Source organism: Microtus pennsylvanicus, chromosome 22, assembly GCF_037038515.1.
Source record: "Microtus pennsylvanicus isolate mMicPen1 chromosome 22, mMicPen1.hap1, whole genome shotgun sequence".
Taxonomy (NCBI): domain Eukaryota; kingdom Metazoa; phylum Chordata; class Mammalia; order Rodentia; family Cricetidae; genus Microtus; species Microtus pennsylvanicus.
This window is the reverse complement of record NC_134600.1, coordinates 35,437,788-35,453,114: the sequence shown is the minus strand read 5'-3', so window position 1 is coordinate 35,453,114 and position 15,327 is coordinate 35,437,788. Positions and strand designations below refer to the sequence as shown.

The following is a 15,327-nucleotide window of genomic DNA, read 5'->3' as shown; positions in this document are numbered from 1 at the left end:
TTTTTCTCCAGCTTCCCTGGATGTGTACAATTTTTCATACCCAGTGTCCCTAAATGAATGTCTTCCTGTTCTCCTTTTCTGGACGTAGGATCCTTCTAGCCACTAAAGATTCTCAACCATTTCCAAAAATGCAAGCCAGTTCTTTTAGTTCTTTTGTATAAAAATACACACCGTTTTTTTGGTTATCTGAGCATGCTTCTCCTTTTGGAGGTAAAACAAAGAAACAAAACCATCAGTGACAGTTTCAAACTGAACTGCCCTGATAGTATTTGCGATTTGCCCATCTCTTCCTATTGCTTCCATCCACCCCCTCTCCCCACCCCCCTGTGTGTGTGTAAAAGTCTAAGCCAAACAACTAATTTATGACACAAACCACCACAACAATTATGGTATTTGCTGAGTTGTGTGGAACTCACATACTGACACTTCATGTTAAGTTTATTTAAATAATTTAATATGTTGTGGATCATACAGCTTTTCCAGAACAGCTAGAATATGGAGTATTTCATAAATCAGTTGACCTATATACCATCCTATAAAAGTACAAAAATAATGAGCCTGTTAAAAATTAATTACAGTTGTAAATTGATTTCCCTTTGTTGGCAGAAAGAAGAGTTTGTTAGCCCAGGAACAGGTTCACACTGTTTTTACATTAAGCATTTCCAGCTGAGGCTTGTTAGTGACTGTCTCTCAGATTATGAAAAAAAAAAAATCCTCACTGTGGTCCATGAACTACTATTGTTAAGATATCAATAATCAGCCCACCATGGATGAGAACAAAGAACACAGGAATAACACAGTGAAGATGATTGTGTGTCTATATATATCTATGTATATGCAGAGAGAGATTTTCATTTTTAAATTTTCATAGGAGCTAGTTAAAGGGAAAGATTATATATTTTAGTTTTTTAATAGTAAATATTTTAGGTTTAGTTGACACATAATTCTGCATATTTATGAGCTATAGTGTAGTAATTCATATGTACAGTGTATAATCCAGGCAGTAAGCAGCTATTTCCTACATGCTGGCATTTATCTGTGTTAGGAACCTTTGTCTACATCTCCTCTTGTTCATCATAAATGACCTGGTGAGATGATTAGATCCCGGTACTTGCTTATGACTTTCTCTGGCCTTTCTTCCTACGATCATGGTACTTTTATTTTACATTCCACTTTTCAAAAATCAAATTTCTAGCTTTTATATATGATGAGGAACTTGCAGTATTTGTCTTTTTGAGCTTGGCTGTTCGCCTAATATTCTTTAGTTCTACCCGTGACACAGCAAATAATAGACTACTTTAGTTTTTAATCAGATTATTTTAGGCTAATGTAGAATAAAGTAGAACAGTGCCCACATTCCAAAATAGGCAGGTGAATACTATTCATCTTATTAGCAAGATGCTTCTAATTTATAGAAATTTTTGTATATCCCTGAACTGAGGGGAAAAGACAGAATTAGCCTAGCTGTCTGTTTCTGAATCTGGACAAAGGGGCTGTTTTTCGTACTTAATTAGTACTAAATTGTGTCCTAAGTACTAAGGGAATGGTGAGGCCTAGAGAAATTTAGGTGTCTGGCACAGGGGTTACAGAGAGCCCAGACAGGTGACACATTCCATTTTCCACACCACTGGTGTCCCGTGGTTGCTAGTATTAGTGGGTAGTTGTCATTGCTCTTTCTGTGTCTCTATACATGCCCTTGATGCGGCCCTGAGGAATGAGTCGTTTACTTTAGGAGGAGTGAAGGAGAAGAAAAGATGAAATGGGCTAACACAGGCCTTTTTTTTTTCTTAATTTCTGTCAAAGGCTATATTTTTATTTTGTTTTATATGAACTAAAAATTGCAAGATACTTGTTCCACACACATTAAAAATAACTTTCAGCAGCGTTAAAATGTATCAATATCTATATATCCTAAATATAAAGATGAAGATTTTTTAAAGTATTATCCCTCAGAAAGAATATAAATTTTTATATTCCATAAAAGTATCTATTTTCAGATATAAATAATTCAAGGAAGTAAATTTTAAGTCTCTTCAGCACTTAACAGTTCTAAATAAAGAATATAAATTCTAATCACTCATAAATTATGTATATATTTCTCTTTTTTAATGGATAAGGAAAATGTGGTACATTTACACAATGGAGTACTACACAGCAGAAAAATGACATCTTGAAATTAGCAGGCAAATGAATGGATCTAGAAAAATCATATTGAGTGAGGTAACCCAGACCCAGAAAGACAAATACAATTGTACTCACTCATATGTGGCTTTTGGACATAAAGAAAAACTAGCCTACAATTTACAATCCCAGAGAACCTAAGAGAGGCATACATGGATCTAATCTACATGGGAAGTATGTAAAGAGAGGCTATTTGTTTGTTCCTGGCTGTCCAGAACCAAAATAACCACACAGAAACTGTATTAATTAAATCACTCCGTAGCCTATCAGCTCTAGTTTCTTATTGGACTGGCTAGCTCTTACATCCTAAACTAACCCATCTCCATTAATCTGTGTATCACCACATGGCTGTGGCTTACCAGCAAGGTTCCATCATGTTTGTCTCTGGTGGCTACATGGCTTCCCCCTGACTCTGCCTATTCTCTATATCTTTCTCTTCCAGCCTGGCTATATTCTGTTAAGCCATTGGGCAAAAACAGCTTCTTTATTAACCAATAAAAGCAACACATACTCAGAAAAACTTCCCCAAAAGTAGAAAAAGACTAGATCTCCTGAGTAAATTGGGAACATGGGGATCATGGGAGAGGGTGGAAGAAGAGGGGAGAAAAAGGGAGGGGAGCAGAGAAAAATATATAGCTTAATAATAACACAGGGCCCTTAAAAACAAACATTAGATGGCTTAGCGAACCATTTTTCAGTAGTCACCAGCACCTAGAGCCAGACATTGCTTTGGCTAAACACTGTTAATATTTAAAGTGGTCTTGACATGAAATGCTTAATTTGAAATTTTGTTGTAAGAACTCTAAAAAGTTTCTGGTAAACCTCCATGATCAGGGAACCCTGACTGCTCTTTGGACTGGAGAGGGAGGGGGAGAGGAGTGGGGGGAAGGGGAGAGGGGTGGGAGGAGGGGGAGAAGAGTGGGAGGAGGGGGAGAAGAGTGGGAGGAGGGGGAGGGAAATGGGAGGCTGGTGGGAGGAGGTGGAAATTTGTTTTTTTTTTCTTTTCTTTATCCTCCTCTTATCAATAAAAAAATTTAAAAAAAAAAAAAAAACATTATGTAATTGTGAAACGTAATTTCTGTTAAGCCTCGAGGGGCTGATTGCTGATTGGAGACTGGGAATACCCATCATCCTTTATGGTGTTCTTTCTAAGAGTTCCATGTCCTGTGAGCTAGTTCAAATTTTTCTTTTGAAAGACTTGTTTATTTTGTATGAATACACACTGCTTTGCATACAGAAACTAGAAGAGAGAATGTGGTCTTTATAGCCAGAGTTACAGGTTGTGCATCGCCCAGGGTGGTATTGGGAATTGAACTCCAGATCCTCTGTCAGAGTAGCAAGTGCTCTGAACCTCCAAGCCATCTCTCTAGCGCTCAGATTTTTCTTTTCCGATTATTTTTTTCACAAGAAAATTTTCTTTTATTATATACTTAAATGTAAGTGGTGATTATAGTCCCTAAACAAAAATAAAATTTTTGTCATTTTGAAGGCTAGAAATAAAAGGTAAGAACTGGGGGGAAACCAGTCAGGGTGGGTTGCACTGTAATCCTCCGATGGTATTAAGAAATAATGTTTGACCTGCTCCAGATCTCTGACAGATCTGTGCAAACCAGTGTGGGCTCACAGCTTGGAATTTCTGACTTCCCACTTAAGGTTGTATTGTATCCAAATATTAAAGAATCCTGATAAATATGGGCACAAGATGTTGTAATTTTAAAAGATTTTTGTAGCTTTGTAGATAACTTAAAAATTTTGAAATGGAGATAAAGGTTTTTAGGGTTTCTTAGCATCTTATCAGTATTTAGCTTTAGTTTGTTCCGTTTTTTTTCTGGATAATTACACATTCACCTACATTTGTGAAAGGTGATCCAGACCCTGTATTCCCATGTGCCCTTCATTAATTTCCCCTGACAGGAACATTTTGCAAAATATCCAGCCAAAAGTTATCACAATTCATCAAAAAAACTAAACAGACAAACAAAAAAAAGGGCCAGGTGATGGTGCCTTTAATCCTAGAACTCGGAAGACAGAGGCAGGCAGATCTCTGAGTTTGAGCCCAGCCTGGTCTATAGAGTGAGTTCCAGGAAAGCTAGGGCTACAGAGAGAAACCTTGTCTCAAAAAACAACAACAACAACAAATCAAAAGTATTACAATCAAGAAGTTGGCATTGATGTGGTCTACTGATCTTATTCCAGTTTCCCCACTGTATATATAATCATTTTCTATGTATTTGGTGCTGTTTTTGCTTGTTGCTGTTGTTTGAGGGGCAGGGGTGTTGTTTTTTTTAAATATATGTTTTGTTTGGGTACTAAGGATCAAACCCTGGGCACACTACCACCAATCTACCCCTCCAACCCTTATCTCTATTCATTCATCTTTATGTACATCTCTGTATCTTTGATTAAGGAAATTTTTCCCTCTGTAGCTCTGCATATTTATTACCACAATCAAGGTACAAACCATTTTCATCATCATAAGGATCTGCCTACCCTATTTTCCACAGATAGCTGTTAAGTCGTCCTTTTCTTCCCCAGTCTTTGGGAGCCGAGATTCCCCTTTGATGCTGCAGTAGTGTGTGCAGGTGTGTGTGCTTTTGCATATGTATGCAGGTGTGCGTGCCAGAAGTTAATGTTAGGCATCTTCCTCTGTCAGTCTTTCTTACTTTCTGAGGCAAAATCTCTCTCCAGTTGACTGGACTGGCTGGCCATCGATCTCTTGGGATCCACCTGTCTTTACATTCCCCAGAGATGGGATTGTAGGTACATATTGCTGTGCCAGCTTTTTCTGTGGGTGCTGGAGAATACTAACTAGGTCTCAGGTCCTTTATGCTTGTTAAGCTTCTGTACCCACTGAGCAGTCTCCCCAGCCCTTTGTTTTTATTGCTTAGTACTCAATGACGTGCCAGGACCATGGTTTAAATATTAGCTTATTGGGCATACAAGTTATTCAAGTGTTTTAGTTTGGAAGTGGTTGGTGGAGGTTGCTGTTTTGGCTCTTGTAACTGAAGCTACTCCAAAATTTGGTGTGCAGGGTTTTATGTTTATAAATGGAGACTGTCCTTTTATTTTCTAGACTGCCCTTTTGTTTCCTACCCACTCAGACCCAAATAATCACACAAAACTATATTAATTACAGCACCGTTTGGCCAATGGCTCAGGCATGCTTCTTAAATTAACCTATTTCTATTCATCTGTGTATCACCATGAGGCTATGGCTTACAGGTAAGGGTCTGGTGTCTTTCTCCTGTGGCAGTTACATGGCGTCTCTCTGACTCCACCTTCTTTCCTTTTCTATTCCTGCTTGGAATTCCAGCCTTTCTATATTCTGCCCTGCCATAGGTCAAAGCAGCTTCTTTGTTAACCAATGGTAATAAAACATATTCACAGCATATATGAAGCAGTTCACTTACTCTTCCATGTAGGTCTTTATGTTTACACCTATTAAATAGCATTGCATTGAATATATGATACTGTTACATTTTGGTGGAATGGAATATTTGTTTAACTATGTAAAGATGTGTTGCATTTGTTTACTTTGCCTGTCTTAAAAAAAAAGCTAAGCAGCCAATAGCTAGGCAGGAGGTATAGGTGAGACTTCTGGGCTGAGAGAATAAGTAGGAGGAGGAATCTAGGTTTGAGAGAGACAGAGGGAGACGGTGGGAAAGAAAAAAAGGCCAGGGTCCAGCGAACCAGACTTGGAGGAAGCAGGAAAACAGGACATGTGGAATGAAAGATTTTAAAAGGCATTAAGGCAAAATGTGGATAAATAGAAACAGGTTAAATTTAGTTAAAAGAGTTAGTGGGACAAGCCTAAGCTAAGGTCAAGCATTTATAATTAATAAGTCTCCGTGTCATTATTCGGGAGTTGGTTGGCAGCCCAAAGAACGTTCCAACCACACAATTTTAACCAATATTAGAGTCATGAGGAGGTGCTTCATTTTCCTACCATCAGCTCCTGTTATTGTTGTTTCTTTTGGATGCTCAATGCTCCTTTTAGACTTTTGTTTAAAGAACATCCCTTGGCTTTCTTTAAAGGTAGGTCTCCCAGTGGAAGATTCTCTTAATTCCCTCTTGTTTAAGAATGTCTATTTCCACTTCATTTGCAAATGATAGCTTTGCCAGACACAGACTTACCAGTTTATTTTTCACAGTTGCCTTCCATCCATGGGGAGATTAAGTCTGGCCATGAATCTTGTTCCTGGCTTGCCCACCAGCTGTTCTAGACCTGACTGACGTCCTTTCTACTGTTGGGACAAAGAATTTCCAACTTTGTCCCTTTGTGTTGCTCCTTGAGCCTGGTGTCCTTGCATTGTCCACTGTCCTTTTCGTTTTCCCAGCCTCCTTGATTGACCCTTACATTATATTCAGGATGTTAGTTGTGCTCAATACAGAGAAGCAGTGTATCTGAATCTGTCATCTAGTTGAAACTGGAAGTTTCTTCTCCTGTGGTTATTCTCCAAACCCTGTAAGACTTTCTTAGTATTTGATTCTGAAATATGTTCAGGGCAATTCGAAACTCAATTGAATGACAAACCCTCTGTGAACCAGACTGTGGTAAAAATAGCTGGCAGTGTCCAAGTCGAGTATGTGTTGTTGTAGTGGGAGCTTTTCTTCCACTGGACCGAATCCTTCTAAGATGCTAATTTATAGTCTATGCACTTTCCTCTTTTACTTTTCCTTGCTGGAGTAGAGGCTCTGTAAATCATTTTCTGCGTCTAGGGGTGTAAGGATAGGAATGGCTCTCTTGTGTATCTCCTTCTTGGGTGTCAGATTTGTCACTGACTTCTGAAGAGCTGGATGGGAAAAGTCTCACCTCTGCCCTATGTATGCTTATACATGCATCACCTCTGTCTTACACATGCCTGTACATGCATGCTGGAGCAGTCAGAGACGCTTCCCTGTGTAGAAACATCTGCGATTTGCAGCTATCTCTAGTAAAATTCTTGCTAGTATGAAGACCTGGATTTGATCATCATCACACACATAGAAAGCAGAGCTGATGACATACATTTGTGAACTCAGAGCCTAGGAGACAGAAACAGGTAGATTCTTGGAGCTCACTAACTTACCAACCTAGCCAAACTGATGAGCCTTGGGTATTAAGAGGAGTGACCCTGTCTCAAAAACAAAACAGAACAAAAAACTCTTGAATTTATCCTTGGCTTATATATATACACCCATGAACCTGCCCACACACAAATGATGTTTATATGAGAAAATACTATAAATATTTTCAATCATCTCTTAACAAACTAGGCTCTTGCTGAATACGCTTCATTGGAAGTAGGCTTTTAAACATATGTACAAATTTAGGTATACCAATTTTAAATTACTTGTATTCTTTGTGGATTCATTTATTTCTGTATTAGTAGCATTGTAAATAAAGGTATCATTTAATGTCATTAAATTTCTCATAAAAATATCCTTTCAATTTTAGATTACTTCCCTGGTGACTCTACAACTGTTAACCCTGGTTGGTCATGACGATCAGCTTGATGGACCAAAATACAAATGCACAGTTTCTCTAGATTTCATCAGAGCCATTGCACGGTAAGTTTAGAGTATTTATTAATGCAAAATGTCACCATTATGCAGATGATATGATATGCTAAATAAGAATGCCCTTTCTAGTGTAATAAAAAGTCACTTAAGAGAAAAGATCATTTAAGTGCCAGGAATGAACAAGCTCCAGCATAACATCCTCTAATGAGGTTTGCAGTGATGTAGAATTAGAAGTCGTAGACAGTAGGTTAGGTGGCCAGAAAGGAAATTATTGAAATACTTTGGAAGGTGGGATTTAAGGGATCATTGGGTATGAAAGCTCATATGAAAGATGACACTTTGGACCCTAAGCACATCCTCTTCCCACATCTGCCGTCTTCTACTCTTGGGTCACATTTTTGCTTCTTTTATGCTGACTTGACCTGTTTCTCTCTCCATTCGTGTAAGACACCTGTCTTCCAGTTCTCTTCCTTACTTCCTTAATGTAAATGGAGACTGCGCATTCGTATCCTGGCTCCTCAGACCCAAATAATCGCACAGAAACTGTATTAATTGCAACAGTTTGGGCAATGGTTTGGGCTTCTTATTAACTAGCTCTTACATCTTAAGTTAACCCATTTCTATCAGTCAGTGTATTGCCTCGGGGCTGTGGCTTACCGGAAAGGTTCTGGTGGTGACTTTCTCCTTCAGCAGCTACACGGCGTCTCTCTGACTCTGCCTACTCTCTTTATGTATCTCTCTTTGGATTTTCCATCTGGCTTGACTCTGCTAAGCCTTTGGCCAAAACAGCTTTATTCATTCGCCAATAAAAGCAACATATATACAGAAGGACATCCCAGGGCACCTTTAATAAAACCTGACTCTGGGTATATACCACTGCCCCTGCAGCTGTATAGTGGCAGCAGTTCCTTCTCTCCAAACCAAGTCCTTCAAGACTGTTTTGTTTGACAAGATCATTTCAGTGACCTCCATGATGCCACATCCATACTGCACCCACCGCCCCTGGCTTTGAGCCTGGATCTACATCTGCCTCCTTGTTCTCCTGTTGAGGAGTAAAGCATGCAGTTTATATCACTGTCTCCTGCCTACTAGAGTCTTGATTCTGCGAATGTCTGCGTTCCCTCTTCTGTGCTCCATTCCTCCCACCACTGACAGTTCTCAAAGCTCTCTTCTCCTAGGTTCCTGGACTCTGTGGTGCTGCTGTGTCTCTCTCTTCTCTGCTGCCCTTGCTGAGGCTCCTTTGCCAGCCTGTTCTCCCCACCTGACCTTTAAATGGAGCCGTTCCTTGAGGCCTGATCCTTACCCGGGCAGTTTTAGCCATACTGCTCAGCCATCAGTAACTCCCCTGTTGTTTACGGCCATTTTTTTTTTGTCACATTCTGACCTTTATTGGATATATACAGTCCGACTCGAGACTGAACTCAGAAACTCTAACTTGTTTCCACACACAAATAACAAAAGGATTCAGCTTTCCTTCCAGTGTTTCCCGTTTCAGCAATGGTCCTGTAGTCGGCCCTGTTGCAGAGGTCTAGAATTTGAAGGTGATCTTAACATTTTTTCTTTTCTACCATCTTAGAATTTCTGTTGCTGTGACAGAACACCATGACCATAAAGCAGGTTGTGGAGGAAAGGGTTTATTTGGCTCACACTCCTGAGCACAGTTCATCACTGAAGGACACCAAGTCAGGAACTCAAACAGGGCAGGAACCTGGAGGCAGGAACTCATACAGAGATGGGGGAGGGGGGTTTCTGTTTTCCATGAGTCATTTATTGCTTTTATATCACCCAGGATCAATCGATGATTAATCAAAATAATTACCCTACATACTTTCCTACGGACCAATCTGATGGAAACTTATCAGTTGAGGTTCCCTTTTCCCAGATCACTCTAGTTTGTGTCAGTTGAGCAAAATAATGACAGCCAACCAGCAAAATGACAAATTATTAGATTGGTCCGTAATTTATTTTCTTAGGAAAATTAATGTGCAGTCATTAAGCATTTTACTTTCGAAGGAAAAAAAATGTGAGGAAGAGATCGTGGTAGAGCCTAAGTGAATGAGGTCGTTGTGTAGAGTTACACGTATGAGGACCCTCCACATGGCTGTGAGACTGAGGAAGGCAGGGAGCAGTCAGAGCACACAATAGCGGTGGGGGGGGGGAGTCACCCCAGTCCATCTCAGTTGTGTTGATTAGAAAGACGCCGCTTCATAGCAGCATTGTTTGCCAGAGCCTGGAAACAGCCTCAATGCCCCTCCACCCAAGAATGGATATGGGAAATGTGGTACATTTGCACAGTGGAGTACTACACAGCAGAAAAAAATAATGACATCTTGAGATTTGCAGGCAAATGGATGGATCTAGAAAACATCATATTGAGTGAGGTAACTCAGACCCAGAAAGACAAATATCACATGTACTCACTCATAAGTGGCTTTTAGACATAAAGCAAAGAAAACCAGCCCACAATTCACAATCCCAGACAAGATCTCCTGAGTAAATTGGGAGCATGGGGACCATGGGAAGGGTAGGGAGGGGAGCAGAGAAAAATGTATAGCTCAATAAAATCAGTAAAAAAAAAAAAGAAAGGAAACCATCTCCAGCAGGGATACATATATAGACAAATAAACAAGTGTATTAATCATAAAAATGAAGCTACAAGAGCATCCCAGCTCCATTTTCATTTTGTTTGAATACATATCCAAAGACTAGTATTCATACATACACATACATATATATATAATTCTATAGTGTTATTAATTTAATTTCTCATATTATTTCATCCCTTCTGTTCTTTTTGCATAGAATTTGCCTCTGTTTACTGCCTTTAATATAGAATATAGTGAATCAACTATTTTCTGCTATAATTATTTTTATTTGAAAAATCACTAGCATTTTATTAACAAAGTAATGGGTTTCATTTTGATATTTCATATACATACCTTAATATATGTTGTTATACTTGTTCTTGCTCCCCAACTCCCTCACCACTACCCCCTCCCCATTACCCTGATTTGCTAGTCCCTCCCCCCACTGCTACCATGAGCCTTCGGCTTTTGTGTTCCATACATTTACATTCATTCAATTGCATCTCTTGTTCTTCCTTCTTTCTCCCACATCAGATGTCTGTCTCCTTTATCTTAGTCCCCCTCACCGTGTGTGTGCGTGCGTGCGTGTGTGTGTGTGTGTGTGTGTGCATTTAGATGTCTGCTTATGTATACATAAAGTTAAATCATGATGTTGTGATGTTGCTACATGGGAAATAAAACATGCAGAAAGAAAGAGAGAGAGAGAGAGAGAGAGAGAGAGAGAGAGAGAGAGAGAGAGAGAGAGAGAAATGTGGATGCCGAAAGCACAGGTTTAGCTTCTGTTCTTTATGCACTTAACACCCGTGATCCCACTGTCAGCAAACATTGTCTAGGCTCTTCTGAGATGCAGAGACAAGTATGGTGGAGCTGTGGCATGTGTGTTTATGTAGTCAGTGTGGTTTTGAAGATACGAATATATTTAAATGCTGAGGAAAAAGATAGGAAAGTTAATGACACAAAACAGAATAATTTAAAACACAAAAATCTTTGCAGTGCTGTGTAAGGATGGGATGCAGAAGGGAGTTGAAAGAGCCCACGATGGGGCAGCAGTATGCTGTGGCCTCAGAGCAGAGCACCGTGGACTCCGCTGCTCTTTGGCAGCGGAAAGTTGAGGGATTCTCACCTGATTCTTCTGCTTTCTCCATGAGGGGGAGGCAGGAATTGTGACGGAAGGCAGAGCTGGAAACAGCTTGAGAAAAGTGTGTGATGGAATCCATGGCCCTGCACATGGCAGCCAGTGCTCGCTGGGAAAAGCAGCATGCTGAGGGGGCTTGAAATTCTTGACCTTGAGTTTCCAGTGGCGTCAGTTTGTGAGACCTGCGATCTTGTCGAGCAGTTCTCCATGTGCTGGACTACCAGGGCTGGGAAGAATAGTAATAGAAATCACATAACATTGGGGTCTTGCCAGAAGAGTTCAGTAGATGCTAACACATGAGCTCATGATGAACCATGGAGTCTGAGCTGGACAGAAGGGAGGGCAAACCAGCCAGGAACCAAGACTTTTATGTCTGGCAATACTCAATATCTGTAAGTCAAAATAAAATGAAGGGGTTTGTAACCTAATTATCCCTAATGTCCCAGATTCCTGAAATGGAACAAATAATATCTCAGAGGTATGTTCTGAGAAGTAGAATATCTCTGAGTATATTTATTAGAGATGAAAAGACCAATATGCAGACAATTTATTAGGTAACAGGGTGCAAAGCAAAGGAAACTATTTTTTTATTCAGTGGCTGGAGAATCGTAAGGAAGTAGAGAGAAGTCTGCTGACTGGGATTGTCTGGGTCTCAAGGGCAGGCTTTGTGAATCCTACATATAAATCTGTTTTTATGTTGGATCTCCCTGAAACCGGGAATCCAGGCATGGGTGCTGGAGCTCTGACTCGGGTCCTCTGCACAAACAGGACATATTCCTAACACTGAGCTGTCACCCATCCCTCAGTCAGTCTTTGAGGAAAAGAAATGTCGCAGTCTGATTTGATTTTCTGGTGCTGGCTTACTGACATGGAATACAGTTAATATTCTATAATTGCATGTTTGTAAGATGCTTAGGGTGTTTAAAGCCATTCCATTTATTAACATTTTATTGAATAAACTGTGCTATAGCCATACAAATAATTACTGAAACATTAAAAAGAATCCTATTAACCAGTTAATCTGTTTTCATTTGTTTATGAATTTTTCTAGTCCTAGCCCATTAGACAAACATTTTCCAGTGGATTCTGTGTTCTCTTTATGCATTCTTAGGGTGTAGATGTGTCTTCATATTGACCACTTTTTACTACTATTGAGTAAGGCTTTGGAATATAGAAGGCCTCCCAGTGGATTCAAGTTGTTTTTAACTTAGCGTCTTCCATACTTTTGCTTTCACATAGAACAAAAAAAAAAAAAAAGGAAAAGGAAAAGGCATTAAGTCCATTTGACTTTGTTGCTTCATAATCTTATAATGAAAGCCATCAGAGGGAATGTCTTCAGAAAGGTATTCTAATAGAACTCTAGTTTGTGGTGAGAAAATGTAGCTTACTGTATCTGGTTTCTCTTAAGACCCTTGGTAAGTCAGATTACTGGCTGAAAAGGGTTTTTTTTGCTGTTTTTTTCCTAGGGTCATTTTTTGGGGGGGGGGGGGGTTTCGAGGCAGGGTTTCTCTGTGGTTTTGGAGCCTGTCGTGGAACTAGCTCTTGTAGACGAGGCTGGTCTCGAACTCACAGAGATCCGCCTGCCTCTGCCTCCCGAGTGCTGGGATTAAAGGCGTGCGCCACCACCGCCCAGCCTCCTAGGGTCATTTTTATAGGGACTTTATGGCCAGTAGATTTGAGAGGTAAGTGAGGGAAGGCCGTGAGAATCTAGCAGTGTTACGATGTCAGGGCCGTGTCTCTTCTTGGGAGAGCTTAACTGACGTGATCATCCGTGGTGGTCTCGTTACTGCTGCGCTGACAGGGTCTATGTATACTACTTAGGAGGTTTTGGTGTTTCTCAGGGAGCCGCTGTTCTGATGAAAGACAGTCTTCAGTCTAATGTTGGGTCCACAGGAGCCAGAGCGTTCCCCAATTTGAGCTATTTTTAAGTGTGTTTCCAAAAGCAGTATCTATAGTTTCCTGTCCATATTTTTTAAAAATATTTGGTATGTCAGTCATTTCTGCAGAAACTTTTTTTAGAAAGTGTATTATAAAATGATAGACAAAGAATAATTGGTGTTAGTTTAATATATAAGAATGTGCAATTAGTAACTCTAAAAGGCTGTTCTCGCATGGGTAATTATTTTTGCAGAGCTGAATATTTAAGGCTTTAATTTTATACTTATTGCTAGATCATTATATCTAATTATTTTGACCATTTCGTCAAATAATAAACCTCCAAGTCTGAGTATTTATAGTGAAGAATGAGTTTGGAGAAAGGAAAATAATTATAGGTCTCTTCCTCTGTTATTTTATTCTGCCTGCCGTCAGAGTATAAAAATATGCATCTACGTTGTTTGTTGTATCATGTTCTTGGATCATCCAGACTGAGTTGCTGTGCATACAGGTCAGCTGCTGTTAGAGGCTGAAGATAATGAAAGCCAGAAATGAGGACAGAGGAGCTGTGTGGCGTGTGATGATAACACAGGTGTTGGAGACAAACAGTGTTCTGAGGCAAACAAGATTTAAATACTTTTGCATCTCTAATTACTTTATTCCGGTTATTAGGAAGAAAGCAAATGGCTTTTAAATAAAATCCAAACTTTCTGCAATATAGTTGAAATACAAAATGTTGAGTAGCCTAACTTTGTTTTTGTTATTTTAAAGGAAAGTAACTTTCTGTGTGGTCAAAAATGGTTTAAAAGTTATGTTTCTAGTTGTATTTAAAAACCCGTGCCACCCCTATCCTGGCGCATCCGACAGCGTCGTCCAGTTGTAAATTGCGTCCCACGTGCTTTGCAGTCACAGAGCTGAGCAGCAGAGAGCCAGGGTGCTAACGTACTGTCTGTTTTTGTTTCTAGGACCGTGAACTTTGACATAATAAAATACTTGTATGATTTCTTGTGAAAACAAACCTCAAAGCCATATGGACACTGTGACAATGACTAAGCCAAGCTGTGTTCATCCACCTACTTAGCTGGCCAGGGAGAGGAGTTCTTTGGCTCTATTGGATTTGTCCAAACAGGTGCTGGCCCAGCATGGACCCTGATGGAAACACTCTGATTGGTCTGGGTAGATGTGAGCAGAAGACTCTTTACCAGGGGCCCAGGAGTATTTGGAAGCAACGTGTTAATTATAAACAGCAGGGTCTGAGCACAATCTGTTCTGCTCTTAATGATGTTATCTTAACACTGAAATTGCCTGAAGCCCATTTACTTAGAACTGTGTTTTGCTCTGTGAAGTATCCCCTGCGCTCTGAATGTGCCAGCAGCCCTTGTTTGTGTGGCCACCCTTTTCACTTCCTCTCCACGGGAGCCCCTGCAGTCTCCTGCCAAAGCAGATTTCCTAAGGCCACAATTTTCAAAGATCATACTTGCAAAATATGTTATTTTTTAAAAATGTAAGCTCTCTATGCTTATCTTTTTTTACCCTGATCTTCTCAAACCCAAGGCAGCTTGTTCAGATGCACACACACCAGCCTTATGTCTGCTTGTTGCTACCTTGACAGTGCTTGTGTAAGAAAGGCTTATCTGCTCTCTCGGTTAACCACCCAAACTGGCTTTTTATCAGCATATTGCTTTCCTTCCCTCCCTCCCTCTTTTCTTCCCTTCTTCCCTCTCTCCCTCCCTCCCTCCCTTCCTCTCTCTCTCTCCCTCCTTTCTTTCCTTTTCCTTTTCTTTAAATTGTTGGCTTTTGCGACCTCCACAATAAAATCCTTCCTCTTACATGAGTCCGGTGCTTTGGTTCTGAGTACCTTACCTGTTCATATTTTTAAAGTAGTTTTCTGTTACTGTTGAATACTTGAAAACTAAACGGCTTTAACGTGCTTAATTATATCTAGTTTAAATTTTGGTGGCATTTTTCTCCATTCCATTTTTTTTTTTTAAGAAAAAATTCTCAGTCGGCATTCCTAGGTAGGAAGCTTTTCCTGTAATGATTTTCTTA

The 15,327-nt window shown here is 39.9% G+C and overlaps 1 protein-coding gene across 1 annotated transcript in view; it reads left to right on the top strand.

Moving 5' to 3' along the window:
* Positions 1–15,107, top strand: part of Orc5 (origin recognition complex subunit 5) — a 53,317-nt gene extending 38,210 nt beyond the window's left edge. The window contains exons 13-14 of the mRNA XM_075956107.1: positions 7,619–7,731; positions 14,244–15,107. Of these exons, the coding sequence (XP_075812222.1) occupies positions 7,619–7,731; positions 14,244–14,289 (159 nt within the window). The 3' untranslated portion in view covers positions 14,290–15,107. The remainder of the gene's footprint in view (positions 1–7,618; positions 7,732–14,243) is intronic.
* Positions 15,108–15,327: the final 220 nt, after the last annotated feature.